A 20,176-nucleotide genomic window follows, 5' to 3' on the forward strand; every position below is an offset into this window, starting at 1 on the left:
GTTTTACCACTCAATTTTTACATTTTATAAGTTATTTGGAACAGAATGGTATGAAATAGACCAAAATACCTGATCTTAGTTGTTTTTAATTTACAGGCTGTCTGTGAAACTTTAAGGGGAACATTTGGTGGAAGACAATGGCATGACATATACTGATAGAACTGATTTTTGTTGTGTTAGATGTTATATCTGAACCTTTTTGACATTTTATGTTAATTTTGCGAGGAAGGACCATATATATATACACAGAAGAAGAATTCGATTTTACACCTTGCAAGCTTTGTTTTTCTATATTTTGTATAAATTCTTACTGGGGAGGACTCCGTGCAATATATCGAAATGACTGATCCTTCTCGATTTAAAGTTGATGTGTTCTAAATCGTATATAGTTTTGGAAATTTTGTGAAAGATTTAATGGGTAAGGGCTAGATGCAATATGTCAAAAAACTTTTTTTGTTGAATCAGAAGCACTCCCTATAACCATTCTTTTTTTTACAGTTTGTGAAGCTTTTGTGAGGAAAGAGTGTATGCAATATTATCGAAATAACTGATTTTTGTTGCAAACTGTTTTTCTTTGGCATTTTGGATTAAAATATTGTTTTAGAGGGCATATGCAGTAGATATATGTACTGAAATAGTTAAATTTTGCAAACTTTAATTTTGTCGTTACCTCTCATTTTTTACATTTTGATTAAACTTTTGTGGGAGACTGTCGGTATGCGAAGGACCAAAATAAGAGATTTTAGTATTATTTAGAATTTGTATTTTGTGTTGCAAAATTGGTGCAAAAATTGACATAAAATGAACTTATATACAGATTGATTGCTGTTGTTTAACATGACTCATTATGACTTAAGCTAAGGCGCCACGAGGAACATTTTCATGCGCGTGCTATGCAACATTGCTGCATAGCACGCGCATAAAAAAAATTACTCGTGTCCCATGCCTATTTTTCACTGCAATGCAGCAAAAAAATGTTGCATGGAGCAAACATTTTGCTCCACAACTTCGGGGACAAAATAGATCTGAATCTATTTTGCTCCCGTGCTCCGGGGACAAAATGTGCTGAAAAATTTGTTGTGGAGCAAATGTTGCACGTGTCCCCACCTTCTGCAACAAATATTTTACAAAATTATTTGAGGCATTATTTTATTGACCAATCAAATCACAGAAAGATATAAACAAGTTTTTTTCTTGAGAAGTTGAACTGCAAGTGAAGAGTAGCTAGTGAGAAAATAGCGAAAATGGCGGATGAAAAGAAAAAACTATCAGACGAGGAGAAAGTTACTTTAATAAACTTTTATAAAGCGAACCCAACGTTATGGGACAGTGGGAATATATATTACAAAAATAAAGACAAAAAAGAAGCTGCGAAAATAGACCTTGTCACTGAATTTGAGGGGGCGTATAGCTGTGATTTTCTAGAAAAAGCATTCCATTCTCTTCGTTCATCGATGCTCCGTGAAGTTAAACGTAATGCTGGAAGCGAAGTTCCATCGAAAAAGTGGAAGTTTTATGAACAAATGGAGTTTATCGTAACTGATCTAACAAAAGAAAAGAAAAAAGCGCAACTTTCGTCCGACGAGTTGGAAGAATTGATTGATTTTTATCGTGAAAATCCCGCGCTTTGGAACCACACTCTACAAGATTATAGAGACAGAGTGTTGCGCGAAGCTCTGATGGTCAAACTGAGTGAGCGTTTTGATGGGAAGTATACCGTAAACGAGCTCAAAACGTCATGGCATAACGCATTGACAAAGTATAGAAGTGAGCGCAATAGGGAGATTGGATCAAGATCCTCTGGTGCAGGTGTAAACGAAGCATATTTTTCTACCTGGGACCATTATAATCAAATGGATTTCGTTGAGATTACTTGCGATATGGATGAGACCGTCGATACAATGAACGAGGATGAACCACGTATCCCTGCTCCTAAAAAACGACGGGAGAAGAAGATGACGGAGGAGCAGTGTGCCAAAGCCGAACTGTGGAAAGCGTTGACAACTTCCATCACACAAAGGGCTGATCACCATGAAATCCGGCCGCAACAAGCTTCTACATATGGATGCGAAGCGCAATCTGCTGTCGAAAAACGTGCCCAAATTTTTGGAAGTACAGTGGCCGACAGTTTGGTCCAGTGCGAACTAAAAGATTGGCCAAGGTTGAAGAAAAAAATCATGGATATTTTTTTCGAGTATGAAGAGCAGAAACAACACCAATCTATGCCTACCAACCATCATGCTCGTATGTTCGCAGCTTCAACGTTTACTCCATACACCCCATCATATCCCATGGCAAATACATATACTGGTATGCTGCAATCGCCACCTCTACCTTCTCAAAATCAGCCGTATTCACCCGCAAATTCATCCTGTTCGAACGATACGTTTTGATACGTTACGTTATGGTTGGCAGACATTTTCTGGAGTAAAATAAATCAGAAAAATATATTAAACGTTCAGTAAATCTTATCATTTTTTATTTATCCTCGCAAAAAATAAAATTAAATGTCAACTCTAGCGCAATGCCACTGCCAGCGTACAGCACCTTCCATTACGAAATACTCCGTGAACTCGTCTCTTATTGCTTTGGCTTGATTACTAGATCGATTGCCGTAAATGTCATTGGACAGTGAAAACCATGTGCCAGTAGGAGTATCTTCTCTCCAAGCACCTTCGATAATTTCACCACGCTCATTCTCTCGGTCGACAAGACCAATTGGTAGCTCAATTTTGCCCACAGAACTTTTGCTCCTCTGCCAGTTATGCAATGCCACTGTTGCCATTGTGATGGTAGAAACCTTTTCTGGTTCTAAGTTTATAGGTCGACGAAAAATGCGCCACCGATTTGCCAATATCCCAAATCCGTTTTCAGAAATTCTTCTCTTTCGTGACAGTCGATAATTGAAGATGCGTTTGTTTACTGTCAGATTTTTTTGTGGATAAGGCTTCATCAGGTAATTCTTAAGAGGAAACGCATCATCTCCTGTTATCACATACGGCACTTTGTTGTTTCGACCTGGTAAATTGCAAACCTCTGGTAAATTTAGCGATCCACTGTCTAGCGCCTTCTTTAAATTACATTGGTCCCATATACCTCCATCAGAATTTCTACCGTTCGCTCCAACTTCCACATAAAGAAACTCATATTCTGGCCCGACAAGAGCCATGAGCACTACACTGTCTGTCCCTTTATAGTTTCGGTAATGAGACCCTGAATTTGGGGGCTGCTGAATGACGATATGCTTCCCATCGAGAGCACCTAATCCATTTGGGAAGTTCCAACGCTCATTGAACTTTCTGGAGATATCTAGCCATTCCCCCTGTGTTTTCGGAGTTGAAAGGAAGGTTGGACCCAACCTCTTTATGATAGCTTCAGATACCTCCATAACAGCTGCTGAAATTCTTTTTCTTGACACTCTGAATTGAAATTCTAAAGACCTGAAAGTCTCACCAGTCGCTAAGTAACGTAGGGCCACGCAAACGAGCTCAGCTGGTGTGATAGAATTCCTCATATTTGTATCTTGTTTCTGCAAATCCTCAGAAAGAAGACCGACTAGGTATTCGAATTGAGCGTTATTCATACGTATATACCCTCTACATTTTTTCTCATCGTTTTTTATTTCGTTGAAGATTGTATGAAAAGCGCCAAGACACTCTCTATTCCCAAGCCACGGTTGCACCCAGCAATTTCTTGGTGGTTCTTCACGATCTTCCTCTTCTTCTTCGTCCAACAAAAGTAAAGCTAAAATAACTTCTCTGTTTATTCCTGCCATATTTTAATCACACATGAACTCAATAAAAAACTTAAGGATACGGTATACCCTTTGAGCATGATTTTTTAACTTCGATTTTCGAAATAATCTTGCAGCAAATAAGATGTGGCGCCACGAGAAACATTTTCATGCGCATGCTATGGGACATGTTGCATAGCACGCGCATGAAAATGTTCCTCGTGGCGCCTTAGCTTTATATATATATTTTATGAAAATTTGTGACAGAATACTATGTGAGATTTGAAATTTTGTTTACTTTATTGATGGTAAAACAGCATGCAAATTGCTAAAAGGACTTTATTAATTTTAGATTTAAACACCGTTATTTTGTTGGCATTTTGTCTAAAGTTTGGTGAGGAAGGACTGTATGCAATATATCTAATGTTTTATTGCATTATAATTTGTCCTTGCAAATCCCTTTTTTTACACCTTAGATAAACAATTCTGTCAGAGGCACAATTTATTGTTTATTTTTCACATTGTGTGTCAACCTTTGGCAGGGTTTGCAATAAACTAACTGATTTTAACATATACAATGAGAGAGATTTGTGTTTGACATTGATCAGCTTTTTTGTATATATGTGGCGATTTGAGTGATTTAAATTTTATGGGTGAGATGTATGTTGAAATGCTTTAGGAAACTTCTTTCCGAATAATTTTCGCATTTGTCAGATGGTCAGAGCAAGTAATTTTAGTAGATTTAGATTTTAAATGTCACATAAATACTGCAGTTCCTGAAAACCTTCAATTTTTTTGGTCATTTATATAATAATGCAGATGTAAGATGCGCACTCCTGTATTGTTTGTTTTTTGATGGACGCATATCTGCTACATAAATTAAATGGAATACAGTGGATTCTTCCACGGGAAACAGCTAGTACCAAGTACAATCGCAAATATCTCATCTCTCATACCCAGCATTTACTTCTCACAAAAATGTATCATCACAGCATCTATTGAAAGAAAGTCAAAAGAATTATGCAAGAAAAAGAATGGTAGTGTTTTATATGGGACATTATTTGAAGATATGAATAACTTTAGTATTGAGGCAATTTGGAATGAGTTGAAGGTATCTCAGCCATTTTTAATAGATGTATTTGCTGCTACATCTGGATTACAACTTAGCCCCGATAGATTGCCAGAAGTTGCAAAAGTCAAGTTTTGCTTCATATACTCTATCCTAATGAATATTAAATGGGAAAAGCTATAACTTTTTCAAAGACTTAACACAGTTTCACTAATAGAAGGCGGTGCAAGTAAAAAGGTAATCTTTTGTATCTTTTTTAGCACTTTGGCAAAAATTTAGCATAGAGAAAATAACCAAATTTCACAAGTCCTAAAAATGATTTTCACTTATCAAACCTTTTCTAAAACTAGCAGAGTATAAATGTTATTAGACCATTTACTCTTGTTTAGCTTCAGCAAAGGTTACACAAGCTTGGAGTAGCTCTATCATACACCTCCCGTTCATACCTGTTGAATTTGATTGGAGGACATTTTTGTGACAAAGCAGTTAATGCAGTCAAGGAAAACAAATCATTACGTGGTACTGGTGACAATTGGGATTTGCGAGTATTAAAAGGCCACATGACCAAGGAACTTCAAAATGAAGATATCCATTTATTTGCCTCAAATCTTTACATTAATAGAGTAGATTTTAACCATTTGTCCAATGATGCCCCAATTCGTAATTTAAATGACTGTAATCGTTGCGTTTTCCTGTTGAATAGGAATGATTTAACAAGGCTGAGAAATAATTTCATGGTTTTAGTTGGCAGAATTTGCTTTGAATACCTTCCGAAGTTCAAATTTTTGAAAAAGGTAATACCTAAACACATCCAACATGAATTTTCATATGAAATGGCAAAAAGCTCAGTTATCATCAGTTTACCAATTATTGATGCTAATGAAGTGAAATATGATGATTGTGTGAAAATCCTCAGAACATATGAAAATTGGATTTTTGAGATCTACAAAAAAAGTGGCAGAATAAACGAAAGGGAGGTTGAAAATCCTATTTTTCCTAAAGACGATGCATCTAGACCTGATCAACCTGGAGCACATTTTCAGTCAAGTGAAGATGATCCTATGCGAGAAATGAAAATTCCTTTTGCGGGAGATCAATTGACCCGTGTAAGGTTTGCTGGTGCTAAGGATCTACTTGCAGATGCACATACACCAACTGACAGGTTTGAGCACTGCTCTCCGTTCAAACCAGTGATGTGGCACTGTAAAGCATCTTTTCTACAGGGATGTTATAGTATGTTATACGACAGCACTTCATTTAATCAACAAGGCACATTAAAATTCTTCAGAGAGAAATATAACCGTCGAAATGTAACTCCAACAAAAGTCTTAGATTCGTACGATGGTTGCGAAGAATTATTAATAAGTGTTGGAAAAGCATATATTGTTGTAGGGTTGATGAAACACTTTGGAATGGCCAGCCTTGATAGTTACCCTACATTGAATAAATTTAATTCAAATATGTGTCACAAAGAAACAACTGAAATACAGAGCTACTACAATGAATCCATTGGATCTTTTGTTGACAATTACATTTTTCAGAAGGGGCAATCTCCTGAACCAGGTGAAGATGAAGATTATATAAAAAATTATGCATTGTTGGTGTCATATCTAACTATGATTCTACTGCAACTGAAAGATACAGCAGCGGAAGGTGATGGTGAAAGAAATTTGACCAATCAAAAATTGCTTATGCCCATATTCAAGTCATTTAATACACACAGCAAGTATGCATTGGAGATGTTTGTGTCCATAGCACAAATAGAGTGCCTATCAACACCACGTTTGTCTGCACAACTCAAGTGGGGCTTTTTTGTAACTGGACGGGTGGTATGGGTCGAAATATTGAAGATGATTTAGCTCAAGAGATTTCCAACAACATTAGTAAGAATGTAGTAAAAAGATTAGGTGCAAACAAATCCTTAACATCTATCAGCACAATTTGCAAAGCAACAACAGGAATCAAGGCACTTCTAGAAAACCTTGACAAAGTTCTAAATGTACCAAAAAACAGTTCAAGACACACAACCACAAGCCCTTATGAGGATGAATTACAAATGATCAATGATCTACTACAATTAGATCCATTTGAATATACACCTGGACGCTTTCATCCATCATTTAGAAATATAAAAAGAAGCCCTCAGTTATACCTTGACACTAATCATTTCCATCAATGGCTTACAAAGCATAAAAAGCAAGTTTCTGGAATGTAAAAAATGTATATATATATCACACACAGGTTAGTTTACACACAAAAAATAATTCCATAATAAGCTAAGAGTAGAATATATAAGAAAACTAAAATTGATTAATGTATGTAGTAACATTACCTCACATTGTGTATTATGGAATTACTTCAGTGTGGTATACTTCTCAATAACTTTAAAAACTCTGCTACTAACAAATTCCTCCCACAACTGATATTCTAACAAGCTTTCCACATCGTTGACATACTCAATGTTAATAATAATTTCTGAAAATTTTTCAGCCAAGTTTCCTGTATCCACAATGTTATAAAACTCCATGGCTGCATCATGTGTGGCTTGGTCGTGATCTGCCAGTATATTATCAAGTTCATCTGATAGTTTCTTTAAACTCTCATCTGATACTTCTCTATATTTAATACGTTCCTCTTTTTTAGGTTCTTTCAAGAGTGAAGAATCACAATTGCTACAGCATTGATCCTGGGGTTGATAATGATATCCAAAGTGAATCATCAATACTTTACGAAGGCATTGTGTCGTAGTACAAAAATTCACCATATGTTCATCAACTTTATTTTGTTTTAAACGCCTACTGCTGATATCATGCCCGGTATAGTACAATCTTGCCAATGCTTCTTGCCCTCTTCGACCAGCCCGTCCAAATTGCTGCATATAGTCTTCGATGGTACTTGGTGGACTTATATGGAAAATTTGTTCGATATAGGGTGCATGAACACCCATACCAAGCGCAGAAGTTGCTATTATAACGCGAATGTTTGAAACTTCTTTTGCAACTTCAAGGAGAATTTCGTTTTTCATTGACTTTGTTTGTGGTGCGTGAAATTGCACAATTAAACAATTGCTAGGGTTTGTTATGTTTTCAACATACATGTGTTCCTTTAATACATTTTTTATTAACTTGTATATATACCCACAAAACCTTAATCCACAATATATAATAGTTTGAGGAAAACTTTTCTTTAGTGATTTTAGCTCCTTTGCAAGTGGCAAGATGATATTTTCAATACCTTCTTCACCAACTTTTCTCTTTTCTTTGCACATGTATACATTTTTTCTGTTTGGATTAACAGATATTATTGTTGGGGTTTTCATTCCAAGTATATGTTTTATTTTAGCCAGTGTTTTTTCTGTTGCGGTAGCTGTAAGTGCGATAAAAGGTACCTCTCTAAAAAAAGCTCGCATTGCTCCCAAGTTTTCAAATTCTTTGCGAAATTTTTTTCCCCTTAAAGATAAAGAAATATATATATATTTTAGGATTAACATTTTGTTAGTTATATATAATAATTTTGTTAGTTATATATAATTTTATATCTGTTTTATATTATATATATACATTTTTGTTATTCAGTTGTTGTACAGATATTCTTGTCTTTGTTATTTTATTAGCATTTTGCAATTAACATTACATTATTGCATATTTCCTTATTAGAGAAATTATTCTTGTATATATATATATATACATATATATATAATATTTAACTTTTTTAAAGTTGTAGCTATATATATACCTATATAAATAAAGTAGTACTTACCAGGTGTCCAAGCAGTGAGCCTCATCAATGACACATTTTTGACATTTTTTTGATAAATTTTCGTTTTCATCAAAGTTCTTCCTCTCTCACTCAATATAGCCTCTGGATGGCAAAATAGGAAGTCACAATGACCATCCAATACAAATGATGGTAAGACATCTTCTGTTTTATCACTCAGACAGATATCCTCAAACAACGTCTGTACAGCATTCTCCTCAAAATTTAAGTCACGTAGGATGTAGCAAGTCATTCCTACTTTTTTCAGAAAATTCACTTGATCTTCCATAATTGCGTTTAAACAAGTGATTACAATGACAATTGAAGATTTTTCGTCTTTGTTTCTCATGACATCTGGTAACAGTTGAAAAATTAAAGATTTCCCATATCCTGTTGGAAACACCCCAATGACATCCTGTCCTCTTACTATGGACTCCAAGCACTTGACTTGTTTGGGTTTAAAGTTAAGGTCAGGAAAATTTCGACACTCCAGAGATCTTTGAATTTTCTCCAAAATTGCGAAGGGTTCCATCGCATCATCTGTTATTTTTGACGTAGATGTAAAATTTAGAAATTCTATTCTATAATATTTAAAATAAGAATAATAATAAACATTTAAAGTGGCTATCCCAGAAAATCACAAAAACCTATAGTTAGTGGATTGTTTCCACTATACAATACTATATGTATCATACACCACAAAATGACTAGAAAGCCATTAAGGGTTGTATTTACTCTGTAATTTTACAGTGTAGCTATAGGTAGCGCTGGCTAAAGTACCCTCCCGCCACTAGAACACCATCTTCGATCGAAAACGTCACGCATACATTACGTTTCTCTGCATGCTTAATTTTGGGCGAATTTCAGTCTGTTGTACCAGGGCCTCGTACGCGTTTCATCCTCATATCAAAAAACGCTACAGGCCCTGGGTTCGAGGTTGTGCTTCACTAGTCTCGGTAGTAAAAACGGCGACAAAAAAGGAGCCTATTTTAAAATTCTACCGGCTGAAGCCGTAGAACAATGAAGCGCACTTTTGCCTGATAAGATGTTTCTGTGTTTAGTATTTATGACATAAAAATCGCAGGATAAAATTTTTCGTTAGATTCTAGCATAAGGGTAATTCTGCCTTTGGCAGTTTTTACGGGTGTGGTTGAAGCATACCTTAAAATCTGCATGTCTGTTTCTCTAAGTACTAGTTTCTGATCTGACTGTCTATATGTAGCATCAAATGTAGACAAATTCAAAATGTTAATTGCAGAACCAGAGTCAATAAGAGTGTTAATAGGTACATTATAAATACCAACAGATACAGAAAATGTTTAAATGTTCAACTCAAGAGCCTGGGGATAATTCTGTGATCGTACAGTATACAAAGATGCGGTATTAAGTTCCTTCTTGGATGATTCACCTTTATATTGGTTTAAAGGACTGTAATTTCTTATTGTAGGTTTAGAAATAGATCGATACGATTTAGAAGGAGCGGTACTGCGACAAACGTTGCCAAAGTGCCCATTTTTTTGCAATTATGACAAATTGTATCAACATCACGACAACGAACATCCGGGTGAGGGTAGGAACCTCCACAACGCAAACAGGATTTAACACTGGGTTTAGAGTGTGAAGAAAATTTCTAACCTGATGGAGCAAGAATCTTTAATCTTGTGTGTTTAATACAGTTTACCTTCTTCGCGTTCTGCTTTGATATTTATTTCGCTCTTTTCAACAGGTACAGATTGAATATTTGTATCTTCTAAGGTCTTTGCATAAACCAAAAATTGCGTTAACGATAACGTTGGATTTCGAAATAAATATCTTCGTAATTTATTACTAGTTGTTAAATTTCCAACTGTCGTTTAATTTCATTCTCTACTTGTTCTCCAATTGAGCATTTTTGTGCTTATTGGTTAAGCGGTATAAAGTATTGCTGAATGTTTTCATCTTCTGATTGTATCATAGAATAGAAAATATAAATTTCATAGCTTGTATTTGTTTGTGGGTTGAAATGTTTATAAAATACATCTGACCCACATTCGTATGTTTCATTTGTATCTGTAACAAGTAGACTATCGTAAATGTCATATACCTCTTCTCCTACGTAGAAGCAAAAGTAAAGCTACTTTTTTGTTTGTTGTCGGTAATGTTGAGATCAACACAAAGGTTCTCGAAACGTCTTTTATATTTAGTCCATCTGGTGGCGATTCTAGTAGTATCGTCTGTGTCGAATGACGGGAAACTCGGCATGTTCAACGTACTAACGACCATGATGTAAGTTTTATCATGCACTTAGCCCCAGTGCACACACACACAAAAAATATGGAGGAGGTTGTTTCTCCTCCCAGGATGTTAATTCTTCTTGGGCTTGGATTGCAGAATGTACCTTTCTTGGTATAAAAGTGAAAATTGAATATTTTCACATGCTATTATTCTTCATGTGCAGGGGGTCTAGATTTTGCTAATTAATAAAAACACAGTTTGTGCAACCTAATGGTTTTTTGGTGCCGTCTAAGAAAAAAGCTGTTGGAACAAGGCTGCAGTTTTTACAAGAAGTCTTAAGTATTTACGTCGAATAAAATTTTTTAAATGACATACATATTTGTTTTTATTATGTTGAAACACATGTTACAAGCGACGCAAAAATTCCCTTATAATTTCTTGGTAACTAAAGTATGTTTTGCAATCAAAAGCAATCTGATATATGCGACAGACGCTTTTTAAATTAAATAAACAATGTTAATGGTTATTGAAATAATACCAGTAGATATAGAAAGTTCACTGCAACCGTTAGTGCACGAAATTATGAAACGATTTTCAGATTTTACATCACAAACTTGTAAGCAGCAATGGTAAGCATATTGTCTCTCTAATATTTATAACACACGTACAAATGTTATTTTAACATAACTAGTAGAACAGCGCCCGCGGCGCGATTTGTAAAGTGGTCGGGCAACATAATATAGTGACTAAGGAGGCGGCACCTTGGTTGGCGCCGACGGGCCGAGAAAATTTTTACTATAAAGACCCTTCAGATTGGCTAAAACAAGCATCTTTAGCTATAAGCTACAGCAGAAATGTATGTCAAAATAAACTCTTTGCAGAGGAATAATTATTTTTTCTCACAGAATATCAATAAAAATCTATTTTACATTTTTCATAAAAAGTAATAAAAACGTTACAAATCGCTTTCTGTAAAAATACCAAAAACATTTTGCCTAGATGGATGAGCCCTTACAAACTCATTGGCAATATCTATTAAAGAAATCGTATCTAAGATTTCCTTGTGTACGTTCAACAATGACAAATCGTTGAACCTTTTCTGATTCATGCTAGAACGTATCCAGGTTTTCAACCGTCTCATCGTAGAAAATGATCGTTCCGGAGTAGCGGATGTAGCTCCCATTGTTAAAACCAATCGTATGATGATGACGACATTTTTTATCAATTTTCGTTTTTCGGTTGATAACGACTGTACAACATCTACAACATCGCTGAAGTTGACAGGACTGGATTCACGAAAGATAGTTGGTACCAACTCCAATTCACACAACAACGATTGATCGTCAAAGTCATCACAGAAACTTGCATTAACGGTCTTCATTTCTTCTTCGGCTGGCGTTTTACTTATTGACTTCAACAACAGTTGTTCCACTTCTGTATATACTCTGAAGGCAGGTTGCTCAAACCTCTCTTTGATGGCGCTGACAATTACGTCAATTGCTTCGAAATAGATGGCCTTATGGTGGGCATGAGCAGTTTCTGGATAGTAGGCTTCTCCAGTGCTGCTTGGATTTCCTTCCACAAATTCCAAGATGTCGTACTTTGGTCTTTTGCGTTTTCTTGGCGCTGTTGGCGAAGAAACGAAATCCATCGAACTTGCTGACTTGGTAACTGTCTCGTAGAATATATCAAAGTCTCTCTCGTTTCTCATGCCTTGCATCGTCTTGTTCGTAAGTTCAGCCAATTCTTTACCGCTGATTGCTGACATTTTTTCTTTCTGAAGTGTTATGGACAGATTATCTGTGTGAGCATAAAGCTTGCGTCCTAGATTCAGACCAAAATAGAATGAAAATGACTCCATCTGCTTTTTACACCCATTAATCCTCGACTTCGTTTCAGCGTCTAGCTTCTCATTTAAACTCTCGTTTCACAACGCCATCAGTGGTTTGTTGTTTTCGATGATCTTCTTGAAACAGTTCGACCGAATTGTCCACCTTGTTGTACTCAGCTTATCCAGCTTTCCTGCATGTTTATCAGTTCCTAGGGTTCCTTCAACATTTGCAGTCAGCTTACCCAGCATGTTCTCCCGTTTCGGTGCAATGTAATGTCTTCATATTTCATAGTAATGGAAAAGGTGAAAAAGAAAAGTTTTGCCTTTGTTATAGTTCAATTTTTTATTTTAATTATACAGAAAGACCGTTAATGTAATGCTATTTTATTTGGAACAAGAACTCTCAAATCAGAATGTTCTAGCTAAAAAAAATTATTACTTTGCAAAAAAGTGGTCGGGCCACGGCCCGGGTGGCCCGCCCGTCGCCGCGGGCCCTGTGGAATCTGTGTTATTTTTCTCGTTTTTTATGTAGATTTTGGTCTTATTTTGTTCCTAATTAAATAGACAGAACAGAACTTCAGAATCCAACCTCTCTCGTTCTTTCTTATGAAATTTTTCTTTTTAAAGTTCTCTTTAAATTTTAGTATTACTTATGTAGCTCAAAACTGGGTTCATAACAATCACGCGTTCGCGGTTACTTTAAGGAAAGAAACTTTAGCAAGTGAAAATTTAGGGAAAAACTTTCACCAATAGCCCCTTTTAAAAATTCTCACGAAAATTAATTTTCTTGAAGCACTATTTCAACTAGAATTAATTCTATCGCTTATGTAAGCCTCCAACTAGTCACTTTTACTTTCTGGCCGAAATTATGAACTGGGTTAGTATTAGCTTCTTGTTTTGCTTTTTTTTCAGTAATTATAACTTTAAAAACAGAAGATTAACATTTGAAGCGCTGGCTTATTTTCTGTATGACATTTCACGATTTTTGATCTAATTCGGCAAAATCAACATACGCGAAAAATGGGAACAGGAAGAGAAAAAATATTTCATCCTAAAAAGTAATTCTATTTCTTATTTATCATAACAAGGAAAAGACTCTCGACGACTGAAATTTTTTACGGTGAATTTTTCCACGCAGTCATATGAACACCAAGATTTTCGTCAATGCATGTTAAGATGCATAAGCTTGATCGTTCCTTAATAAAAAATTTTTTGAGAACAAACTTTTGAATTGTAGGACCTTAAATTCGTAATCCAAATGTTGAAATGGACTTGAGGATATCTTTTTGGGGAAAATTCCCAAAGAGTCCTATTTGTTTCTGGCGTCAGCACAAGCACATTTTTTTGAATTTCATAATTTTTGACGAACGGTTCCAGATATATTGGGGTTTAAAGGTTTTTGACGACGTCATCATCCCATTCATTTCGCAGCGGATTGGAGGAAACAGATTTGGGAAACTTACCCAAGTTGGTCTCATGTTATCCCTAGTTGCCAACACGGTAAAAAAAAATGATGGTTCTACCTCGTTTGCAAGTGCATTATTATTCAGAATATTCATACAGGATATAGTCACTTTAGTGTTGGAAACACTGTTATCAATGTGGGTCCTGTGTTCGGAATGTATACATTAAGTATACACCAATAATACCTACCCAATTTCCCTCACATGGCATAGGTTGACCCGTAGTTGTGGTAAAAGCACTTGCTAAACATGTCCGCGCTGTGGACCGAACGGCGGACCTTGTGATTGCGAAGCAAACTCCATAACCACAAGGCCACGCGCCACATGACGCTATATGATGTACACATCTTCCTTTAGAAGGGATAAGATTTTTGTTGGATTTGTTTTTTTTGGTTTACATTTGAAAATTACTTCAATAAATTTCAACAAGCTAGAGAGTTTGCTACTTACTGTATTTCATTGTAATTCATTAAATTCAAATTCAAATTAAGCTATTGACGTTGAATTAACGTTAATAATGACGTCGTGACATTTTGTTCTTGTCGAATAACATTTAAAACATGCATTTTTCGGCTACCTTAAATAAACATTACCACAACCACTATGCTTGTCACAGACACTTCGTATTGTTATATAAGACTAGTCGTTAAGGCCCGTGCAAAAATCCACTTAGACAGGAGAACAATGGAGGGAGAACCTTCATTCGAAATTTGATGACGTCAGGATGGAGCTGTCAATATACAAATAAAATTTGTTTACCTGTTGCCTCTGTTCTGTAGATCTCAAACCGCTGATAAAGAAATAGTATATGTTCATGCACATTTAACGAACGATAAAATAATATTGGGTTGTAAAGGTATTTTGAACCCGTCTGTGCCAATACGGGTGGTATAACCTTGCTTTGGGGATATTAAACAACTTGGTCCCCGGTGAACCCTAGTTAACCACGCAGGAGATGATGTCATTTATTTTCAGTTGTTTCCAAGATATATAGACTTAATTATAACTGTTTCATTTGCGGTGATAGGGATGGTACAACGAATTTTCCTGAATTAATATTTGTCGTTTTTCAACTGATATTTTTAAATTGCTGTCCTTTGAGAGTCGTGCAAGCTATCAAGTATTGACAAATATTATTACTAAAAAAATATATATATATTATATGACAGAGAATATAAAAAGTGTGAATTAAACTTTTGTGTTCAGCATAAGCATAACGTGATCTTTGGCTTTTCTCTACTTTCGCTTTCCTTGCCACTGTACGCTTTTCCAGCACAAAATGATAAAGTCTTGAAATTAGAGCAGGGCTACTTTGTGCGATGCACAAAGACGAAGGAAGTTGTGTGTATACATCACTCCTACCTGTTTACTACGTTTACTAAACTGAACAACAGAGTAAAAGAGAATCTGTGAGTGTAATCAATCATAGTTCCTCTTGCTGGCTAATTATATGCAAGTTCATAAAGTCGCAACACAAAAAAATATGTAAAAGATTTTCCAAAAAGTTCTAAGATAGATGCCATTGTTGTGAAGCTACTATCTATCTAGCTAACTTTTTTGTGTGAACTACCTATGTTGTCATTTTTTGGTAATAAGATATATGTTTTTTTGAAAGCATAGCATTCTATGACTTTAGAAGGCCACAATTTTTATCATCAACAATGACATGCTGAACGTAATAACGAAATAATGTGAATTTTATTTTATGTTGTTTTGTGTTAACAACATCATTTTGAGCGCATTTTTTATTTTTTAAAAATTAAAACATATTTATTTAATCTTACTTGTAAGTGTGACCTTTCAAAATAAATTTGAATTAACAGAAACAAAAGTTGAATGCATTTTTCAACATATAAGCTACATCTATACTGCTTTTCATTACATATGGTAAAGTGATATAATTGAGATTTTAAATCTTCCAGTAAGGCTCCTTGTTGATCTTTTGTGAGCAATCTTCTTATCTTGGTATACTTTCTTTCTTAATCTTTTTTCTTTTTTGTAATAATCTATATTTACCGTTCTATTGCTTCGTTTTATTTCTTGTTTATTTATTTTTTGTGTTGTCTTTTAACAAAAGATGTATGTTTGCACTTATTCTACAAACAATGTTCTTTTTATTTTGTTGTTAAATTTGCTTATGTGGTATTCATTTGTTCACATGCCTGTCTAAGTATGTCACACAAGTGAGTAATTTATTGAACAGAATGTCCTTATTCGAACAGTTATGGTGATGACTGATCTCCCTCTTTTACCCTAAAAATAATAATAATCAAAGCCAATTAAAGATAAAGATTAACCTAGTTCATATTCACACTGTAATGAGCAATTTCAGAACGCATCCATACTGAAAAGAGAAACACATGTATTTTTTTCTTTCTCAAATGACTGCATACACACTTTAGTTTTTCTGTTAATTAATTTAAACTACTTTTTCTTTCTTTTTTTTTACTGATTTATTCATCCTCCAAAGAAGGCTTTTGTAATATGTGTGCTAACACCAAGAGCAAAGATACAACATGCACACAATTTTTTTATCGTTTTTAAACGCTTTATACCGCCCCTTGCTCTCTTTCGAATAAGCTGTCTACGTAAAAGTAATGGTCTATGGTAGTTCTAACATACTAACCGGTGGCGCGTGGAAAAATCCACGGGTTTGCCCGTTCTTTTTATACTGAATTGCGTGCATCCTGCTACTTGCGGTACCATTTTTCGTTACAGGCGTATTTATACTACTGTCCTAACAACAACTTAAAACCATTTTGTCTCACAATATACTAAATTTAAAATTTTTTTACATTTTTAAGCTTCTCGTGCGCTGTATTTCGCTGTATTGGATTTTTCAATATGTTTATGATTGAAATATTTTTTAAAAAAACTAAAAATTTTTCAACTTTCAAAATAGACAGGTCATATGTGATAACGGTTTCGGACCCTTGAAACGGATATTGAATCCTTAATTCTACCAAGTAGGTAACTAAATATTTCTTCCATCAAAATGCAACCCTATATACGTGTCATATGCATAAAAATAGTTATAAGCAAAGGGAGGGTGTAACAATACTTTGTATATTTGTTGTTATGCCTTTTAACAGTTTAATATAAGCAAAAATTTCTTTGCTAACTCATGTAATGTAATTCAATAAATCAAGGATTAATTTTAGGAGGAAGAGGGGGCGGTGAAGTGAGAAAAAGAGGAGAGAGAATTTCTTATAAGCAATGTTCCATCGCTAACAAGTTAAGGGGAAAAGGGAAGGGGGAAAGGAATTTAAATTTCCAATAAATCTAGACAAAGAGGGTATTGGATGGGCCTAAAATCTCGACTTTTGAGGGGGACGTCATTTACGAAGATTTGAGCTTGTACAATACTCTTTTTTGTAAATCTTTTAATCTTTCAACCCCTGCTTACTGAGTCAAAGCATACATGGAAAAAGAATCTAATATGTGGTAATTGACTTAAGGATGTTCCATGTAGTAAAGGTGAATAGGTTTGCGAAAAATAAATCTAAATTTATATATATGCAAACGTTCAGTGTAAAGAACATTCACCTTGTCCACTATTTTCAATATCTCAATGTAATCGCTCACAAAGAAGCAAAAATCTTTCATATATGTCATCTCCTTCCTATAGAAAAATTGATAATTATTTATTAACTTGCAATATTTGTTAAATTTGTCTTTTAGGTTACAGTGATTACGATTATTGTTGTTATACCACTTGCTGTGGTGCTGTCCAAATCTAAAGGTACGTTTATGTACTTACACTTGCCATTAAAAAACATTATTAGAAGGTAGCCGGGAGGCATTTCATGTATATATTAGATAATACAGGTAAATCTGTACGGTAAAAGAACTATGCTAGGTTCTAACATGTTCAAATTCACATTTGTTGACTTCGCAATAGGGAGAGAACATTGTGGTTTTCAACATGGCTATTTATAGCATATATTGTAAAATCACTTAACCTAAGGGTAAAAAGAGACATTATCCATTAGCCTTGTAAAGCTTTCAAGGCTTACTTTGACCCTCGATGCTTATATTACCTTCAGCATGATAATATTGCATTGCTTCATGATTGTGTTATGTATTGTGTTTTAGGTATTTTTTAGAAAAAAATAATAATTTTATTCGATGCTACTGGTAATCTTCTTCTTTTTTAGATGAGTCTCGTACAGGTGAAATGTAAGTTTTGACATAACTAAATACTTTCATAATGGACCATTGTTTTTAAGAACAACTATGATGTGCGCTATTTCTAGACCACGTCACACAAATTTAAAACATAGTTGAGGTTGTTTAAGAACATAAGTTTTCTGGGAATAACAATTTGGAAAAACAAACAGGATGACACGAAAATGCTCTTTTGAAGAGTCTTGAAGAGTTTTGAAGAAGTGTATATAAATTTCATTCAGATAATTTGAATTTAACATTTAATAATTAAGTCACTTTCTTGTAGTGAAGATATACGTGTTGGCGACAAACAAAAGTATATATACAAAATAATAAACGATCTTTCTAAACAATAGTTTAGTAGTCGATCAGTACTACGTATTTTGTTATTTTTAATAAATCTTTTTGTTAATATCATTTTGGTATTACTTATTTTACACACAATACCCGGTTAGATTTTAAATTCTCTTTTACTTGTGTATATATATATATATATATATAGTGTACAAAATAATGTTTTTTAGGGAAAATGTGGTTCTACTAGTTTCACTTGATGGTTTCCGTCATGATTATCTCAGTCTTGGACTTACTCCAAACTTGAACAAAATTGGTACGTTTGGATATGTATCATCATACTAATATTAAATATTTTTCCCTTCCCTTTGAGATGAGATTAAATTACCCAAATAATACAAGTCTAATATGGTGCTACACAGCTTACATTATATTACATTGTTTTTTCTTTTTTTTAATTTTTACACTCTCTTATTCGCTGTAATTACTGCTGGTGGAAAATGTTTTGCCGTTGAAAGAAAATATCTGAATGGAACACTTCAATTTTTATTGAATAGAGTTCCTCTGGTTATATATTATCGTCGTCGTCATCGTTTAGTGTGCTGACAGCAGGTTAACAGCTTTGCACAAAGATATTCACACACCACGTCGAATGCACTATTCAAACAACAGGTAAATACCAACGCATGGTATGTAATTAACTAACACATCAACCCACTGCAACGACCAGTGAAAGATAAATATTTTGTTCACGTATTATTTACCCATTCGCTTTGCAAAAGGAGAAAGAAAAAAATAATAAATTAGCGTGAATTCGGTTTCTATTTAAAGCTTGCGTTTTTTAAAACCTCGTTACATTTACTCTATTGGTTGATTTTTTCCTTGTTGTTGTGGTACACCATACACTTGAAATTTTCAGACGTCACAATATTGGTATACGCAATGTAAAATTTAGCGTCAGGAATAAAATCATTCTGAGTTCTTTCCATTAAACCGATTCCTCTATTGCTAGTTTAAACCAGATTCTTTTTATGTTACAACCTCACAAATGTTTAAAATTGTCACTGATCAATCTACTGGATTTATATACTTCTTTTACCGGGATGTTTTAGACGCATTGGAGATCTGTTTTTAACGCCTGATAAATGATGGCAAGTATTGAGGTATACTATCTACGTTTTACCACTGTCAACAAATGATTGCATTCCTAAATGAAGTTTCGTATATTTCTTTATTTCTTAATTTTTTGTCATCAGAAATAATACCTGCCGATCATGGATGAAAGGCTATCACGGCATCGACAGCATTGAAAAGGATATGCAGGTTAAGTGGACGCTATTGCTTTTTTGTAGTTGTCGTCGCTGCCGTTGCTAGGGACAGTTTAACAGCAAATCATATTTTTACTTTCAGGCCATATTTATTGCCTCTGGTCCTGATTTTAAATCTAATTACACGTTCGAGCATATTCAAAATATCGAGATCTATAATTTGTTAACAGGTACATGAAAAATTGTGTTCTTTTTAATAGAGTTTAATTAGCACGTCAGTCGGAGGAAATAGTTTATTAGAAAAATTACTACTAGACCACTTTTGTTTATGGCAAACGTTTTGCTAGACGACTTTTGTTTATAGGACACTTATTACTAGAC

General features: G+C 34.6%; 4 protein-coding genes across 4 annotated transcripts; 1 reads left to right on the plus strand and 3 right to left on the minus strand.

Moving 5' to 3' along the window:
• Positions 1–2,503: 2,503 nt before the first annotated feature.
• Positions 2,504–3,775, minus strand: LOC130630082 (uncharacterized). The gene has a single exon (XM_057443480.1). It carries the CDS (start codon positions 3,773–3,775, stop codon positions 2,504–2,506), a length of 1,272 nt encoding a protein of 423 aa, XP_057299463.1.
• A 199-nt stretch (positions 3,776–3,974) lies between these two features.
• On the plus strand, positions 3,975–7,028 carry LOC130630517 (uncharacterized). Its single transcript, XM_057444040.1, has 2 exons — positions 3,975–5,039; positions 5,192–7,028. The coding sequence occupies exon 2, from the start codon at positions 5,363–5,365 to the stop codon at positions 6,659–6,661; it is 1,299 nt and encodes a 432-aa protein (XP_057300023.1). The 5' UTR covers positions 3,975–5,039; positions 5,192–5,362; the 3' UTR covers positions 6,662–7,028.
• A 127-nt stretch (positions 7,029–7,155) lies between these two features.
• Positions 7,156–9,733, minus strand: LOC130630083 (uncharacterized). The gene is made up of 3 exons (XM_057443481.1): positions 9,720–9,733; positions 8,558–9,139; positions 7,156–8,251 (listed from the first exon to the last, which is right to left on the minus strand). The coding sequence occupies exons 1-3, from the start codon at positions 9,731–9,733 to the stop codon at positions 7,156–7,158; spliced, it is 1,692 nt and encodes a 563-aa protein (XP_057299464.1).
• Positions 9,734–11,727: 1,994 nt separating this feature from the next.
• On the minus strand, positions 11,728–12,633 carry LOC130630084 (uncharacterized). Its single transcript, XM_057443482.1, has one exon. It carries the CDS (start codon positions 12,631–12,633, stop codon positions 11,728–11,730), a length of 906 nt encoding a protein of 301 aa, XP_057299465.1.
• Positions 12,634–20,176: the final 7,543 nt, after the last annotated feature.

The sequence above is a fragment of the Hydractinia symbiolongicarpus genome, chromosome 2 (assembly GCF_029227915.1).
Source record: "Hydractinia symbiolongicarpus strain clone_291-10 chromosome 2, HSymV2.1, whole genome shotgun sequence".
NCBI classification, from domain to species: domain Eukaryota; kingdom Metazoa; phylum Cnidaria; class Hydrozoa; order Anthoathecata; family Hydractiniidae; genus Hydractinia; species Hydractinia symbiolongicarpus.